At 36.0% G+C, this 17,240-nt stretch overlaps 1 protein-coding gene across 1 annotated transcript in view; it reads left to right on the top strand.

Moving 5' to 3' along the window:
- PGR (progesterone receptor) overlaps positions 1-14,117 on the top strand; it is a 108,268-nt gene extending 94,151 nt beyond the window's left edge. Inside the window, exons 7-8 of the mRNA XM_045790854.2 lie at positions 1,327-1,484; positions 13,029-14,117. Of these exons, the coding sequence (XP_045646810.1) occupies positions 1,327-1,484; positions 13,029-13,184 (314 nt within the window). The 3' untranslated portion in view covers positions 13,185-14,117. The remainder of the gene's footprint in view (positions 1-1,326; positions 1,485-13,028) is intronic.
- The last annotated feature ends 3,123 nt before the right edge of the window (positions 14,118-17,240 follow it).

Below are 17,240 nucleotides of genomic sequence, written 5' to 3' on the forward strand. Positions count from 1 at the left end.
GCCTTTGAAAACGCAAAACCAAAGAATTTACTTTTTGGTTTCTTTGATTTATTATCTGTAGCCTTATTTTTTCCAAGGGGAATGGAAGCCATTGGGAAACAAGCAATAAATACGAGTTTTTAAAAAAGGATTTTTTTCTCTCCCTTTGCTAACCATATACAGTTGACTTTGCTTAAACTAAGTGCACCTCTTATAGAAATATTACTAAGGGTCAAGATCATAAATGTAGCATTATATAAATCCAAGAGATTATATGATTTTTTTTCTTTCAGCAATCTAGATATAACTACAGGAAAAGGGAGCTGCTTCATTTAAGTTTGAAGGTTTGTTTGTAAGATAAATGCAACCAAAGCAAAAGGAAACAAGAAAATTGGGAGTTCTGGTAATAATTTGCTAAAGAAATCAAGCAGAGCATCTCAAACAAGTGACAACAGAAGGACCTAAAATATTAAGGAAAAAATTATAGGTAAAATTGACAATGTAGTGGTAATAAGAGAACTAGCAGTAAGAATAGGAAGGAAGAATAGGAATAAGGGGCATTACCATTAAAATAAGCAACAAAAAAGGAATATTTGCCATTATTTTATTTAATATCGTTCTGGAAATCCTAAAACATGCACTGAATCATGAAGCAGAAACAGGAGCTACAACTATTGGGAAGGGAGAAATGAGGATATTTTAAATACAGTATTGTATACCAAAAAAACAAAAGATAGTCAACCAAACTATTTGAATTAAAAATAGAAATTAAAAGAAGTTAGTAAAAATAGAGTATAACAAAGTGGTTGGATGATCAATAGTTTTCTCTCATACGAGCAGGAAGGAATTAGGACATTTAATGAAGCAATGTTAAAATTACAACCAAAAAGATAAATTATATATGAATAATCTCAATGACAAATACTTCAGATTTATATGAAGACAAATTTGACAGAGAGATCTAAGTATTCGTTAAAATACTTTTTTTTTTAAAAAAAAAAAGACCCATCATACCTATAATCGTAAACTAAATCTATTCCTGAGACAGGACTATAGAACGACAGATGCTCTTTTGAGCAAATCCTAAGTTAAATGAATAATCCATTGATACAGCTCTAAAATAGGTAAGCTAAAATGTTCTTTAGTTTATCTAGTTGTTCTTACATGCTTCAAGAGTCCTATAAGTTTATGTATCCTAAAATTATCAATAACACTGTTTCCTAGTTAAGATGTACATATCTAGAGTTCCATATCAAAAGAAATCTTTACCCAGCTCACAAATTTTTATTATAATTTGCTGCCATCATCTTTTTAAACATAACTGCCACTTTAGTTATATTCTTACAGTTCCTTTGGAAGGACTAAGAAGTCAAAACCAGTTTGAAGAGATGAGATCATGCTACATTAGAGAACTCATCAAGGCAATTGGTTTGAGGCAAAAAGGAGTTGTCTCTAGCTCACAGCGTTTCTACCAACTTACAAAACTTCTTGATAACTTGCATGATGTAAGTATTTTGTTTTCTAGGATAACAGTGATTATTTTCTGAATTTCTATAGCCTTTTAAATATTAAATCTACATTTTACTTTATATGGTTTCTTCAAACTCATACTTGTACCTATATTTTAAAACAGTATTTGCATCACACTATTCAGAACTTATATTGTGCTTTTTTCATTTTCAATGTAGATTACCCAGACATCCTTTTATTAGTATTTGTATAATTTGAGAGTAATTTAATGGTTTATAGGAATTGTGATAACATTTTTCTGAGTATGTTCGAAAGTATTTTTGCCTTAAGTTAGAGAAGATTTTATATATACAGGAAAAGCAAAGGTATGGGTGTGGAAAATAAGACTCTCATATCATTTTGGAAGGAATTATAAGTTAATAACAGTGCTAATGGACAATTTGGCAATCTACTCACTAGGTCAAATTTGAGACCTTATTCCTGAATATGAACAGATAAACAAGGATTGTTAGAATATAGGTAAAGCCTTTATAATGAAAGGCAGAAATCAAATACATAGAAAAAAATAATGAAGGAAAAAACACCAGAGCAGAGAACTGAAATAAGATTTTTAAAAAATTAAGATATTCAGAGAAATAAGAATGATATTGCATCCATGAAATGAAACAGAAAAACATTTGGAAAGGAACATTTAGAAAGAAAGTACTTTTGGATAATTATAGAAAAACAGAGATTTAAAATTTAATAGAAGGGCTGAAATATAAATCTCCAAAAAACTCAGAAGAAATAACAAAAAATACAAAGAAATTAAAAATTAGAAAAGATAAGAAATTTAGGGGATTAATCCAAGGAGGTTCATTTCCCAATTAAAAGGAATTTCTAAAAGAATAGAGAAAATCAAGGAGAGGAAATTATATTAAAAAATCATCAAATAAAAGTTGCTGGACCAGCAGTAATTGAATTTGCTGACTGGAAAGGCCTGATGTACAGGCACAGCACAATTGAACAAAGGCACATTATTGTAAAATTTTATAATACCAGAAATAGACTATCCTAAAATATACCAATGAGAAAAGAAACAAGACACATAAAAATGATCAGGATTCAAAATGATATTGGACTTCTTACCAACAATACTGGAACCCAGGAAACAATGGAACAATGGCTTCAGAATTTTGAAGGAAAGGAAAATCTTCAAAGAATTTTGTACCCAGCCAAGCCATCAAACAAATATTATGGCACCTTAAAAAGTATCTTCAGATGTGCAAGGTCTCAGAAAGCTTACCTCAAATACAACCTTTCTCAAGGACATCTACAGAATGTTTTAACCATAAAACACTAGACTAAGCAAATGAAGTAGAACATCCAACCCAGGAGATATGCAAAGGGACATTCTAGCACATTAACTTTGCTGGACAGTCATTAGTCTAGATTGGAGCAGCAATGCACAGGGTTTCAGAATACTAGTACCAGGAAGAAAAGACGGAACTGAGGGATTACCAGTATGTATGAACATATTGAGGTGAGTTTTTACAATTGTGTCAGAGAATTTGACTATGGCTTTGTGATAAATGTAAAAGAAACAAAGCAAAACAACAACAACAAAAAAACAAGGTAATTAACTCTAGCAAAGTAAAAATAAGGCATATGTGAAAGGAAATGTAACCCAGCAGGAAACAATAAAAATCTTTATAATTGCTGGATATTGATTTAGTCAAAAATTGAGATATAGCTTTATAGAGAATGAAAAAAGAAAGTATGTATAGTTGGGAGGGGTGTCTAGTATAAGAGCCAAAACTTCTTTTTCCATAATAAAAACTAAATCAATAATGTCACATTTGAAAAACAAAATTTATTAAAATACAGAGATAAATATTTAAAGATATGCGCTAAAGAAGTTGAAAAAGGCTACAACTGGGGAACTGGAAAAAGGATGGGAAGAACTCTATTAGAAAACTGCTGGAGGGGAGGGGGGGAGTTAGGATGGCAGAGGAGTAGAGGACCCCTTTTTCAGCCAGTCCCCTGAGTTGAGTTGGATAGGTACCAGACCAGCCTGAACATCCACGGAATCAGCCTGAGACACAGGAAGATACATCTGGATCTCTACAAATGAACATCTCCAGTGCTGAGTATTGAGGTACGAAGCGGGGAGCCATGAAATCGCACACAGATATCGGAAGATAAACGGAGGGGGGGAGGGAGCTGCCGCGTTCGGGCACCGGGAAGCGGTAGCCAACTGCACAGGGGAGCTGGTGGACTAGCAGACCGGCACCCGCGAGGGAGCAGACTGAGACCGTGAGCCAGGGAATGTGGGGGGCGGTTGGCGGCTGGTGGCTGGCGGCTGGTGGTGTTAGAAACACAATGGACAGAGATACACCGGCCCTGGAAGTGAGGGCTGGGACGCCGGGTGTGGGGCGCACATCCCAGGAGGCTGCAGGGTTGAGAAGCACCAACAGAAAAAGAGTTAAAGTGGCCAGAACATCAGTGGAGAACGGACTGCCATCCCTCTGTTCTGAGACAGAGGCTGAGATTCAGCTACTGCTGCTCTGACTCTCAGAAGAAGCACAGCAAACCACCAGGGAAAGCCGCCAGAGAACAAAAGCCTAGAAATACCAGCTCACAGTGTGCCCATCCCCATCCCCCCTCGCAGGGGACATGGAGACTCTCCCCAAACAGGGTTCCCTGAGTATCGGCACAGCAGGCCCCTCCCACAGAAGGCAGGCTGAAAAATCAAGAAGCCCACATTCCTAAGATCCCTATAAAACAATGGCACAATGCCTGGGTCCCGGTCAATAATTTGGGCTCTCAACAACCCCACAACGTCTCCTCATCAGAATGACAAGAAGGAGAAATCCCCCCCCAAGCAAAGGAAAGACAATGAGTCTGTGGCCTCTGCCACAGAACTAATGGACATGGATATAACCAAATTATCAGAAATGGAATTCAGAGTAACAATGGTCAAGATGATGTGTAGACTTGAAAAAAGTATTCATGAAAATGTTAATGAGAATATAGAATCTCTACGGGCAGAAATGAGAGCGAATCTGGCAGAAATAAAAAATTTTATGAACCAAATGTAGTCAAAACTAGAGGCTCTGACGGCCAGGGTGAATGAGGCAGAAGAACGTATCAGTGAATTGGAGGATGGGCTAGTAGAAGAGAAAGCTAAAATAGAATCTGGACTCAAAAAAATCCATGCTCAGGAATGTAGGTTACCGGAGATTACTGACTCAATGAAACGTTCCAATGTCAGAATCATCGGCATCCCCGAGGGGGTGGAGAAAAACAAAGGTCTAGAAGAGATATTTGAACAAATTGTAGCTGAAAACTTCCCTAATCTAGCGAGGGAAAAAAACATTCGTGTCCAAGAGGCAGAGAGGACCCCTCCCAAGCTCAACCAGGACAAACCTATGCCACGTCACGTCATAGTGCATTTTGCAAAAATTAGATCCAAGGATACAGTATTGAAAGCGGCCATGGCAAAGAAATCTCTCACGTACCAAGGTAAAGGTATCAGAATTACGTCAGACCTGTCTACACAGACCTGGAATGAGAGAAAGTGTTGGGGGGCATTTTTAAAGCTCTTTCAGAGAAAAACATGCAGCCAAGGATCCTTTATCCAGCAAGGCTATCGTTCAATTTAAATTGATGGAGAAAAAAAGGCATTCCAGAATTGCCAGCCATTGACCAATTTCGTAACCATGAAACCAGCCCTACAGGAGATATACTGAGGGGTTCTATAAAAGTAAAAAGTCCCCAAGAGTGATACAGAACAGAAAGACACAATCTATAGAAACAAAGACTTTACTGGCAATATGCATCATTAAAATCATATCTCTCAATATTGAGTCTCAATGTAAATGGCCTAAATGCTCCCATTGAACGTCACAGGGTTGCAGATTGGATAAAAAGACATGACCCATCCATTTGCTGTCTACAAGAGACTCATTTTGAACCTAAAGATACATTCAGACTGAAAGTAAAGGGATGGCATACCAACTTTCACACCAATGGACCTCAAAATAAAGCTGGGGTAGCAATTCTCATATCAGATTGGATTTTAAACTAAAGACTATAGTTAGAGACACAAAAGGGCACTATATTATTCTTAAAGGATGTACCCAACAAGTGGATATGACAATTATAAATATATATGCCCCCAACAGGGGAGCAGCAAGATACACAAGCCAACTCTTAATCACAAAAAAGAGACATATAGATAAAAATATATTAATAGTAGGAGACCTCAACACTCCACTATCAGCAATAGACAGATCACCTAAACAAGAAATCAGGAAACAAGAGCTTTGAATGCCATACTCGATAAGTTGGACCTCATAGATATATATAGAACACTACACCCAGAACCAAAGAATGTTCATTCTATTCTAATGCCCATGGAACATTCTCAAGAATAGGCCATGCTCTGGGTCACAAAACAGGTCTCAACTGATACCAAAAGACTGAAATTATTCCCTGCATATTCTCAGACCACAACACTTTGAAATTGGAACTCAACCACAAGGAAAAATTTGGAAGAAACTCAAACACTTGGAGACTAAGAACCATCCTGCTCAGGAAGGACTCGATAAACCAGGAAATCTAAAATCAATTTAAACAATTTCTGGAGACCAATGAGAATGAAAACACAATGGTCCAAAACCTATGGGATACTGCAAAGGCAGTCCTAAGGGGGAAATACATAGCCATCCAAACTTCACTCAAAAGAATAGAAAAATCTAAAATGCAGTTTTTATATTCTCACCTCAAGAAGCTGGAACAGCAACAGAGGGACAGGCCTAATCCACGCACGAGGAAGCAGCTGACCAAGATTAGAGCAGAAAACAATAAATTAGAAACCAGGAGTACTGTAGAGCAGATCAATAGAACTAGAATCTGGTTCTTTGAGAGAATCAATAAAATTGACAGACCATGGCACGTCTTATCCAAAAGAATACAGAAAGGAACCAAATTAATAAAATTATGAATGAAAAAGTAGAGGTCATGACCAACACCAAAGAAATTGGAAGGATCATTAGGAAGTTTTATCAACAGCTATATGCCAATAAATTAAGCAATCTGGAAGAGATAGAGGCCTTCCTGGAAACCTATAAACTACCAAGACTGAAACAGGAAGAAATTGATTTTTTTAAACAGGCCAATTAATTATGAAGATATTGAGTCAGTGATAAACAACCTTCCAAATAAGAAAACTCCAGGCCCGGATGGTTTTCCTGGGAAATTCTACCAAACATTCAAAAAAGAAATAATACCTATTCTCCTAAAGCTATTTAAAAAAATAGAAACAGAAGGAAAGCTACCAAACTCATTCTATAAGGCCAATATTACCTTGATCCCCAAACCAGGCAAAGACCCCCTCAAAAAGGAGAATTACAGACCGATTTCCCTAATGAATATGGACACCAAAATCCTCAACAAGATACTTGCTAATAGAACGAACAGTACATTAAAAGGTTTATCCATCATGATCAAGTGGGATTCATGCCTGGGATACAAGCGTGGTTCAATATTCGCAAATCAATCAGCGTGATACATCATATCAACAAGAAAAGACTCAGGAACCATATGATCCTCTCAATTGATGCCGAAAAAGCATTTGACAAAATACAGCATCCTTTCCTGATTAAAACCCTTCAGAGTGTAGGAATAGAGGGTACAATTCTCAATCTCATAAAAGCCATCTATGAAAACCTACTGCAAATATTATTCTCAATGGGGATAAGCTGGAAGCCTTTCCCTTAAGATCAGGAACACGACAAGGATGCCCACTCTCGCCACTATTATTCAACATAGTACTAGAAATCCTTGCAACAGCAATCAAACGACAAAAAGGGATCAAAGGTATCCAAATCAGCAAAGAAGAAGTCAAAATGTCTCTCTTCGCAGATGACATGATACTCTATATGGAAAACCCAAAAGAATCCACTCCCAAACTATTAGAAGTTATAGAGCAATTCAGTAATGTGGCGGGATACAAAATCAATGCTCAGAAATCAGTTGCATTTCTATACACGAATAATGAGACTGAAGAAAGAGAAATTAGGGAATCCATCCCATTTACAATAGCACCAAAAACCATACGTTACCTTGGAATTAACTTAACCAGAGACATAAAGGACCTATATTCTCGAAACTATAAATCACTCTTGAAAGACATTGAGGAAGACATAAAAAGATGGAAAGATATTCCATGCTCATGGATCGAAAGAATTAACATAGTTAAAATGTCCTTGCTACCGGAGCAATCTACACTTTCAATGCTATCCGGATAAAAATATCGAGGACATTTTTCAAAGAATTCGAACAAATAGTCCTTAAATTTGTATGGAAACAGAAAAGGCCCCGATTCTCCAAGGAACTGTTGAAAAGGAAAAACAAAGCTGGGGGCATCACAATGCTGAATTTCGAGCTGTACTACAAAGCTGTGATCACAAAGACAGCATGGTACTGGCACAAAAACAGAACATAGACCAATGGAACAGAATAGAGAACACAGAAATAGACCCTCGGCTCTTTGGGCAACTAATATTTGATAAAGCAGGAAAAAACATCCGATGGGAAAAAGACAGTCTCTTCAATAAATGGTGCTGGGAAAATTGGACAGCTACATGCAAAAGAATGAAACTTGGGGCGCCTGGTTGGCACAGCGGTTAAGCGTCTGCCTTCGGCTCAGGGCGTGATCCCAGTGTTCTGGGATCGAGCCCCACATCAGGCTCCTCTGCTATGAGCCTGCTTCTTCCTCTCCCACTCCCCCTGCTTGTATTCCCTCTCTCGCTGGCTGCCTCTATCTCTGTTGAATAAATAAATAAAATCTTTAAAAAAAAAAGAATGAAACTTGACCACTATCTCACACCATACACAAAAATAAACTCCAAATGGATGAAAGACCTAGATGTAAGGCAGGAATCCATCAAAATTCTAGAGGAGAACATAGGCAGCAACCTCTGCGACATCGGCCAAAGCAACCTTTTTCATGACACATCTCCAAAGGAAAGAGAAACAAAAGAATAAATGAATTTATGCGACTTCATCAAGACTAAAAGCTTCTGCACAGCCAGGGAAACAGTCAAAAAAACTAAGAGGCAGCCCACGGAATGGGAGAATATATTTGCAAATGACACTACAGATAAAAGATTAGTATCCAGATCTACGAAGAACTTCTCAAACTTAGTACATGCGAAACAAACAATCAATCAAAAAATGGGCAGAAGATATGAACAGACACTTTTCCAATGAAGACATACAAATGGCTAACAGACACATGAAAAAATGTTCAAAATCATCAGCCATCAGGGAAATTCACATCAAAACCACACTGAGATACCACCTTACGCCAGTGAGAATGGCAAAAATAGACAAGGCAAGAAACAACAATTGTTGGAGAGGATGTGGAGAAAGGGGATCCCTCCCACATTGTTGGTGGGAATGCAAGTTGGTACAGCCACTCTGGAAAACAGTGTGGAGGTCCCTTAAAAAGTTAAAAATTGAGCTACCCTATGATCCAGCCATTGCACTACTGGGTGTTTACCCCAAAGATACAGACGTAGTAAAGAGAAGGGCCATATGCACCCCAATGTTCATAGCAGCAATGTCCACAATAGCTAAATTGTGGCAGGAGCTGAGATGCCCTTCAACAGATGACTGGATTAAGAAGTTGTGGTCCATATATACAATGGAATATTCCTCAGCTATCAAAAAGAACGAGTTCTCAACATTTGCTGCAACATGGATGGCACTGGAGGAGATAATGCTAAGTGAAATAAGTCAAGCAGAGAAAGACAACTATCATATGATTTCTCTCATCTATGGAACATAAGAACTAGGATGATCAGTAGGGGAAGAAAGGGATAAAGAAAGGGGAGGTAATCAGAAGGGGGAATGAAACATGAGAGACTATGGACTATGAGAAACAAACTGAGGGCCTCAGAGGGGAGGGGGGTGGGGGAATGGGATAGACCGGTGATGGGTAGTAAGGAGTGCACGTATTGCATGTGTATTGCATGGTGCCCTGGGTGTTATACGCAACTAATGAATCATCGAACTTTACATCGGAAACCGGGGATGTACTGTATGGTGACTAACATAATATAATAAATAATCATTTAAAAAAATAAGAAGGAAAGCTACCAAACTCATTCTATGAGGCCAATATTACCTTGATCCCCAAACCAGGCAAAGACCCCCTCAAAAAGGAGAATTACAGACTGATTTCCCTAATGAATATGGACGCCAAAATCCTCAACAAGATACTTGCTAATAGAATCCAACAGTACATTAAAAGGATTATACATCATGACCAAGTGAGATTCATCCCTGGGTGCAAGCATGGTTCAACATTCACAAATCGATCAGTGTGATACATCATATCACCAAGAAAAGACTCAGGAACCATATGATCCTCTCAACTGATGCAGGAAAAGCATTTGACAAAATATACCATCCTTTCCTGATTAAAACCCTTCAGAGTGTAGGGATAGAGGGTACATTCCTCAATCTCATAAAAACCATCTATGAAAAGCCTACAGCAAATATCATTCTCAATGGGGAAAAGCTGGAAGCCTTTCCCTTAAGATCAGGAACACGATAAGGATGCCCACTCTTGCCACTATTATTCAACATAGTACTAGACGTCCTTGCAACAGCAATCAGACGACAAAAAGGGATCAAAGGTATCCAAATCGGCAGAGAAGAAGTCTAAATATCTCTCTTTGCAGATGACATGATACTCTATATGGAAAACCCAAAAGAATCCACTCCCAAACTATTAGAAGTTATAGAGCAATTCAGTAATGTGGCGATATACAAAATCCATGCTCAGAAATCAGTTGCATTTCTGTACACGAATAATGAGACTGAGGAAAGAGAAATTAGGGAATCCATTCCATTTACAATAGCACCAAAAACCATACATTACCTTGGAATTAACTTAACCAGAGACATAGAAGACCTATATTCTAGAAACTATAAATCACTCTTGAAAGACATTGAGGAAGACATAAAAAGATGGAAAAATATTCCATGCTCATGGATCGGAAGAATTAACATAGTTAAAATGTCCATGCTACCCAGAGCAATCTACACTTTCAGTGCTATCCTGATCAAAATACTGATGACATTTTTCAAAGAACTGGAACAAGTAGCCCTTAAATTTGTATGACCAGTAAAGGCCCCGAATTGCCAAGGAACTGTTGAAAAGGAAAAACAAAGCTGGGGGCATCACAATGCCGGATTTCGAGCTGTACTACAAAGTTGTGATCACAAAGACAGGATGGTACTGGCACAAAAACAGACACATAGACCAATGGAACAGAATAGAGAACCCGGAAATGGACCCTCGGCTCTTTGGGCAACTAATCTTTGATAAAGCAGGAAAAAACATCCGGTGGAAAAAAGACAGTCTCTTCAATAAATGGTGCTGGGAAAATTGGACAGCTACATGCAAAAGAATGAAACTTGACCACTCTCTCACACCATACACAAAGATAAACTCCAAGTGGATGAAAGACCTTGATGTGAGACAGGAATCCGTCAGAATCCTAGAGGAGAACATAGGCAGCAACCTCTACGACATCGGCCAAAGCAACCTTTTTCATGACACATCTCCAAAGGCAAGAGAAACGAAAGATAAAATGAACTTGTGGGACTTCATCAAGATAAAAATCTTCTGCACAGCCAAGGAAACAGTCAAAAAAACTAAGAGGCAGCCAATAGAATGGGAGAATATATTTGCAAATGATGCTACAGATAAAAGACTGGTATCCAAGATCTACGAAGAACTTCTCAAACTCAATACACGAGAAACAAATAAACAAATCAAAAAATGGGCAGAAGATATGAACAGACACTTTTCCAATGAAGACATACAAATGGCTAACAGACACATGAAAAAATGTTCAAAATCATTAGCCATCAGGGAAATTCAAATCAAAACCACACTGAGATACCACCTTACGCCAGTGAGAATGGCAAAAATTGACAAGGCAAGAAACAACAATTGGTGGAGAGGATGTGGAGAAAGGGGATCCCTCCTACATTGTTGGTGGGAATGCAAGTTGGTACAACCACTCTGAAAAACAGTGTGGAGGTCCCTTAAAAAGTTGAAAATGGAGCTACCCTAGGAGCCAGCCATTGCACTACTGGATATTTACCCCAAAGATACAGATGTAGTGAAGAGAAGGGCCATATGCACCCCAATGTTCATAGCAGCATTGTCCACAATAGCTAAATCATGGAAGGAGCTGAGATGCCCTTCAACAGATGACTCAATTAAGAAATTGTGGTCCATATATACAATGGAATATTACTCAGCTATCAGAAAGAACGAGTTCTCAACATTTTCTGTAAGATGGACGGCACTGGAGGAGATAATGCTAAGTGAAATAAGTCAAGCAGAGAAAGACAATTTTCATATGATTTCTCTCATCTATGGAACATAAGAACTAGGATGATCGGTAGGGGAAGAAAGGGATAAAGAAAGGGGGGGTAATCAGAAGGGGGAATGAAGCATGAAAGACTATGGACTCAGAATCAAACTGAGAGCTTCAGAGGGGAGGGGGTTGGGGGAATGGGATAGACTGGTGATGAGTAGAAAGGAGGGCACATATTGCACGGTGCACTGGCTGTTATATGCAACTAATGAATCATTGAACTTTACATCAGAAACCAGGGATGTACTGTATGGTGACTAACATAATATAATAAAAAACATTAAAATAAAAAAATGGTTAAAGTTTGAAAATAATTTTTAATCAATTTCATTAGCAATTCTGACGTCATTGAAATATAGTAGGAACTCAGGCAGTTACTGGAGAAAGTGCACAATGTTTCAAATATGTATGCTTCCTCTAAGCGAGAAAAATGTCAAAATCTAACCAGAAACAGGCCAAAAGAAACTGTAATCCAACTATATTATCCCAAAGAAAAAATCACTATTAAATCTACTATCATCATTACAGAAAATTGTTTCCTATTAGCATTGATTATGTTTGCCTGTTCTTGAAATACATGTAAATGGAATCACACACACACACAAAAAGAAAAGAAAAGAAAACTGCTGGATTTCGTTGTTGCTTCTGGGTTCTATTTGACTTTTAAAATTATTTACCTTAATTATTTGACAAAAAAATTAAATTAGATTAAAGTAAATTATGTTGGGTTGTGTTAATATATTGTTTTGTGAAAAGACCAGTCTAATAACAAATAGACTTTATTAAATAATTGCATTTTGGGAATTATATATTCCTTGTGTATATTGTGTATATACCTGGGTTGTTTGTATACGTGTATTAAAAGAAAAAAGAACTTAAAAGAAAGACACCAAAATGTTCATATAGGTTATCCTGTGGGTTTATGAATGACTTTCATTTCTTTAAATCTGTACTATCGGAATGTTTCATTGTATGTAATATTTTACATATCATTCTAGAGAGTGAAGGGAGTTATTTTGGTAAGAAAACATCTTGGGTATTTTTATTGTTAGAAAAATAAGCTGTCATGTTTTAGTATATGAACGTATTATTTTTTTTTTCATGTTTCTTATCCATTTGTGAAACCAACAGCTTGTCAAACAGCTTCATCTGTACTGCTTGAATACATTTATCCAGTCCCGGGCACTGAGTGTTGAATTTCCAGAAATGATGTCTGAAGTTATTGCTGCACAGTTACCCAAGATCTTGGCAGGGATGGTGAAACCTCTGCTCTTTCATAAAAAGTGAATGCCATTTTTATCTTTAAAAATTAAATTTTGTGGTATGTTCGTTTTTCTTTTGGTCAGGATTATGAGGGCTCGGATTTTTACAATGTTCTTCTCAAAGATTTACATTTATAACATATCATACTGTGTAAATTTCAGAGAAAATTGTGAAGTTTTAATTGGTTTCCTTTATAAAAGACGATTAGAAATTTAAGGTGTTTTTGTGTACCTATATATCCTTTAACAGTTTACAAGATTGAAAAAGTACTAAAATTGATTGCCAAAGTAAACTTAATGTTGTCCATACTATTTCCTACCATTTAGGTGAACATTTTAAACTTTTGCATCTAATGAATCTTCTACTTTAGAGGAAAAAAATCTTACATGTAAAATTAAAAAGTAATTATATATATGTTCCTTCTAGGTAGCTCCCTTTGTCTCCTTGATTATATTTACAAAAATGAGTCTTCAAAATGGTATGCAAAATGTTGTCTAAATGAGTGTATATACATTTTTGTGAGGAGAAAATTCATAACCTTCATCAGGTTTTCCAAAGGTTTTTAATACAAAAAATATAGAGAAAAGGAGTTTAAAATCCCTGAAATAGATTGAGGGTGTGATATTAGGAAAAACAGCTCATATATTGACTGCTTCCAAAATTGGAAACACAAATCTCTAAGGAAGTTATTAAGGAGAGCTGTATCATTATGACAACAGTATTAGGGGTTTTGTAGTTTTTTACTAAATTTTTGGGACTTGTCCTTTAATAAGGTATTGTGAATCGAAATAGGAGTCCAAAAGAGTCTGTGGCCTAATGCCACTCCTTACCCTGGGGCAGGTGGAAAATCACTTAACCTTACTGATTTTCAATTTCCTCACCTTTATCACTGTTATATTTCCTGCAAAATGTTCCTTTTGGTTAGAGCTTCTTATTCACTTCTTAATAAAAAGAGAAAGGAAGGGAGGGAGGGAGGGAAAGAGAGTAGGGGAGGGAGGATGGGAAGAGAAAATAAGAAATATTTTTCTCTTTCTTTACTCAGTGGGAGATAATGACAAATCACAGGCTGAAAGTTTTTGAGTGTCTTGGATCCAATTCTAAGAGAGATATTTCAAGAAATACTAGCTACTGTCTTAATACAACCAATTACAATAACTAGAAAACACAATTCACACTGTTATATGAACTGAAAATATTGCATTAGAAGATGGGCAAGAGTTCTTTTCTGAGATGAGTCACTGGAGATCCATTTATTTTTTAAAGATCTATCTATATACCTGGATATATAAATACAGATAGATATATAAGAAATAATAGGAAAAACTAAGTTCATACCACTGACAAAATTCAATAAAAAATAATCACTGTTTTCTTTTCTATGTAAAGTCATTTATACCATTTTAGGCATATATCATATCTTTGTGTCTTTATCTGTTATATGTAAATAAATACATATAATATTTTTAACAGCTCAGAGTAAACTAGTAGACCAAATTCTTTCTCTAAATTTTTTTAAAAATTGGGCATTATCTTACAAATAAGACATACTTCCTTATGCAAATTATGCAGTTTATAAGAGAACCTTATGCAATTAATAAGAAAACCAAAGTAACTTTGAAAACACTATAGAAAACATTTATTGACTTCTCCAATTTCTTAATACATTTTGGAGTACCCATTCCCTTCAACTGATAAATCTTTGCAGTTTACCAAGGAGCAATAACCTCTCTTAATGAATACTAATGTAACCCCCGAAACAAGATAAAGTGGTTTCATCTGATCAAAACATTGGCATGACAGTGTTAATCATAACTGTTTCTTACCAGTTAATTTTCCATTTATAAAAAGAATGAGCTATGTTGTATCTATAAATAGTGAATTCACATAAGGCATTAGAAATAGGGATTAAAATAAGCTCCATCCAATGCTCTTGGCTTAGGTCCATTAGATCTATGTGGCAAATATAATAAATAATACCCAAATTTTATAACATTTGGTTCTAACATTCAGTAAGAGTTTAAACTAAGTATTCCAAATAGTTTTAACATTAATATAAAAATAGCCTCTTCCTTGGTAAGTCTAACTACACATCTTTTTCTGTGAATACAATACTATAGACTACTGCTATTCAGTTCTTCAAAGTCTTTATACACATACAGATTCATTCTCTTGCCAGTCTCCAGTCCAAAGTTAACTTCCTAAAAAGGATCTAATCTTACCATTTCCTTACTTTAAAATGTTCTGTGACCTCCAATCACCTATTATAGTGATTCTCAGCTATATCTGCACATTAGCATCTCCAAGTGAGTTTTTTAAAAATACCTTTACCTGGGCTCCATCCTCAGTGATTTTATTTTAATTACTCCACTTGTATTCTTGCAGGCACACAGTAATTACGCTAAAATGATGTTCAAGCATCAATTTCTATAACTTTAATCTCTTTATCCTCTACTATCTTACATTTATCTTATGTTTCAGCCATATGAATCTTTTTACCATCAGTTTTCTGCCTGAAATTTCCCTCTTTGATACCAGCCACATCCATATCTCAAGCTTCTAGAGTCAGCCAAGCCATTAATTTTGTAATGTTCTTTCCTGCGTCTTCCAGATAGTGACTAACTTCCTCCTAAGGTTCACCGGGTATTTTGTGCACATCTGAATTATAATAGTGTCTTGTTCTAAAATTCTGATTGTACTAGGAGACTGGGAGCCAGTTCGAGGCAGGACAGCAGTAAGGAAGTTTTTATTGACTGGGAGTTGCATGGCATGTTCTCATTTTTGCTATCATCATGGATCTGTATCATTCTTGTGTTACATTATTCATGTCTGTATGCCTGACTTTATGATGTTCTCTTCCCATACTCCTTATCTACATCTCTTAATTTCTCTTCATCTCTTTTAAATTTTCTACCTTTTCTTCTTACTTTGTGAGATCTCTCCTCATGCTGACTATACCATAGGAGAATATAAGTATGTTTTATATTTATTAAGAACACTTTATGCTCCCTATTCTAAATTTCAAAACTGAATGGAGTATTATTTCCCTTCCTAAGAAAAATTCCACAAATGCAATTGTTTCTTATAGCTAAGTAGCCCTAACTCAATATACAAGTTTTTTCTCCTTTCTGATTTCATTCAACAAATATTGAATACCTGTTATAAACACAAGTGAATGTGCTAATAGGCATTATGACAATTTGGAGCTGAAGCAAGACTATAACTCAAGAAAGTTACAGTCCAGTAGTCATAATGTCTGGTAAATATTAGGCACTCAAATACTTGTTGAGTGTACAAATGAAAATACAGTTTGGATTTCTTAGGTGCAAAGCATTATTTATGTATAACTTCACTGAGACAAATAATGCAGCACAAGGTAAGATATTAACTTTAAAATAAATATCAAATAACCCCTTTAATTTGTGTCAGTAATTCATTTGCACTAAATCTGTATGTACTTCAATATCTTTTTTCCCCAAAAATGTCATCCCAATAAATACATTTTGTGTTTCTCCAATATACAATAAAGGCAGTCTACCACTGTGGAGATTATGTAACTTAAGTAAATGAATGTAGCTGTATCCAAAAAAAGAAAACCTTGGCATTCAAGTAATAACAGTTGATGATGTGATCATTTTATCTGGTTCATGTTACTTTAAAACAGTTATTTTGATGACACAAATCCTTTTTTACCTGCACATATTTAATTTCCAACATAAATTTTTATTTCATTCAACTATGGGGAAACAGAATGTGGTGGACAAAAGGTTTGGGTTTTGCTGTTTTGCAAACTCCTAATAGTAATGTTTGATATTCTTGATGTTGATCTTGATTCACAATGTAGATGTCTAAATAGAAGGATTTAAAATTTCAGGCTAAGCTTTAAAAAAAAAAAGCTTTTGAAAAAGAACATAACATCATCAAATGGAAGATATCTTGTTTCTGAATCTTCCTTTACAAATTCCTGCATACTAATGTCTCCATTCTTATGCAGTCATCATAACCTTTATCTTCATTTTACAGGTCGTGTTCTTTCTGGTAGCTCTAAAATGAAATTAATCGTAAGAAGACTGGTTATATATT

This window comes from Ursus americanus, chromosome 16, assembly GCF_024610735.1.
Source record: "Ursus americanus isolate L20-20 chromosome 16, mUrsAme1.1.p, whole genome shotgun sequence".
NCBI lineage: Eukaryota > Metazoa > Chordata > Mammalia > Carnivora > Ursidae > Ursus > Ursus americanus.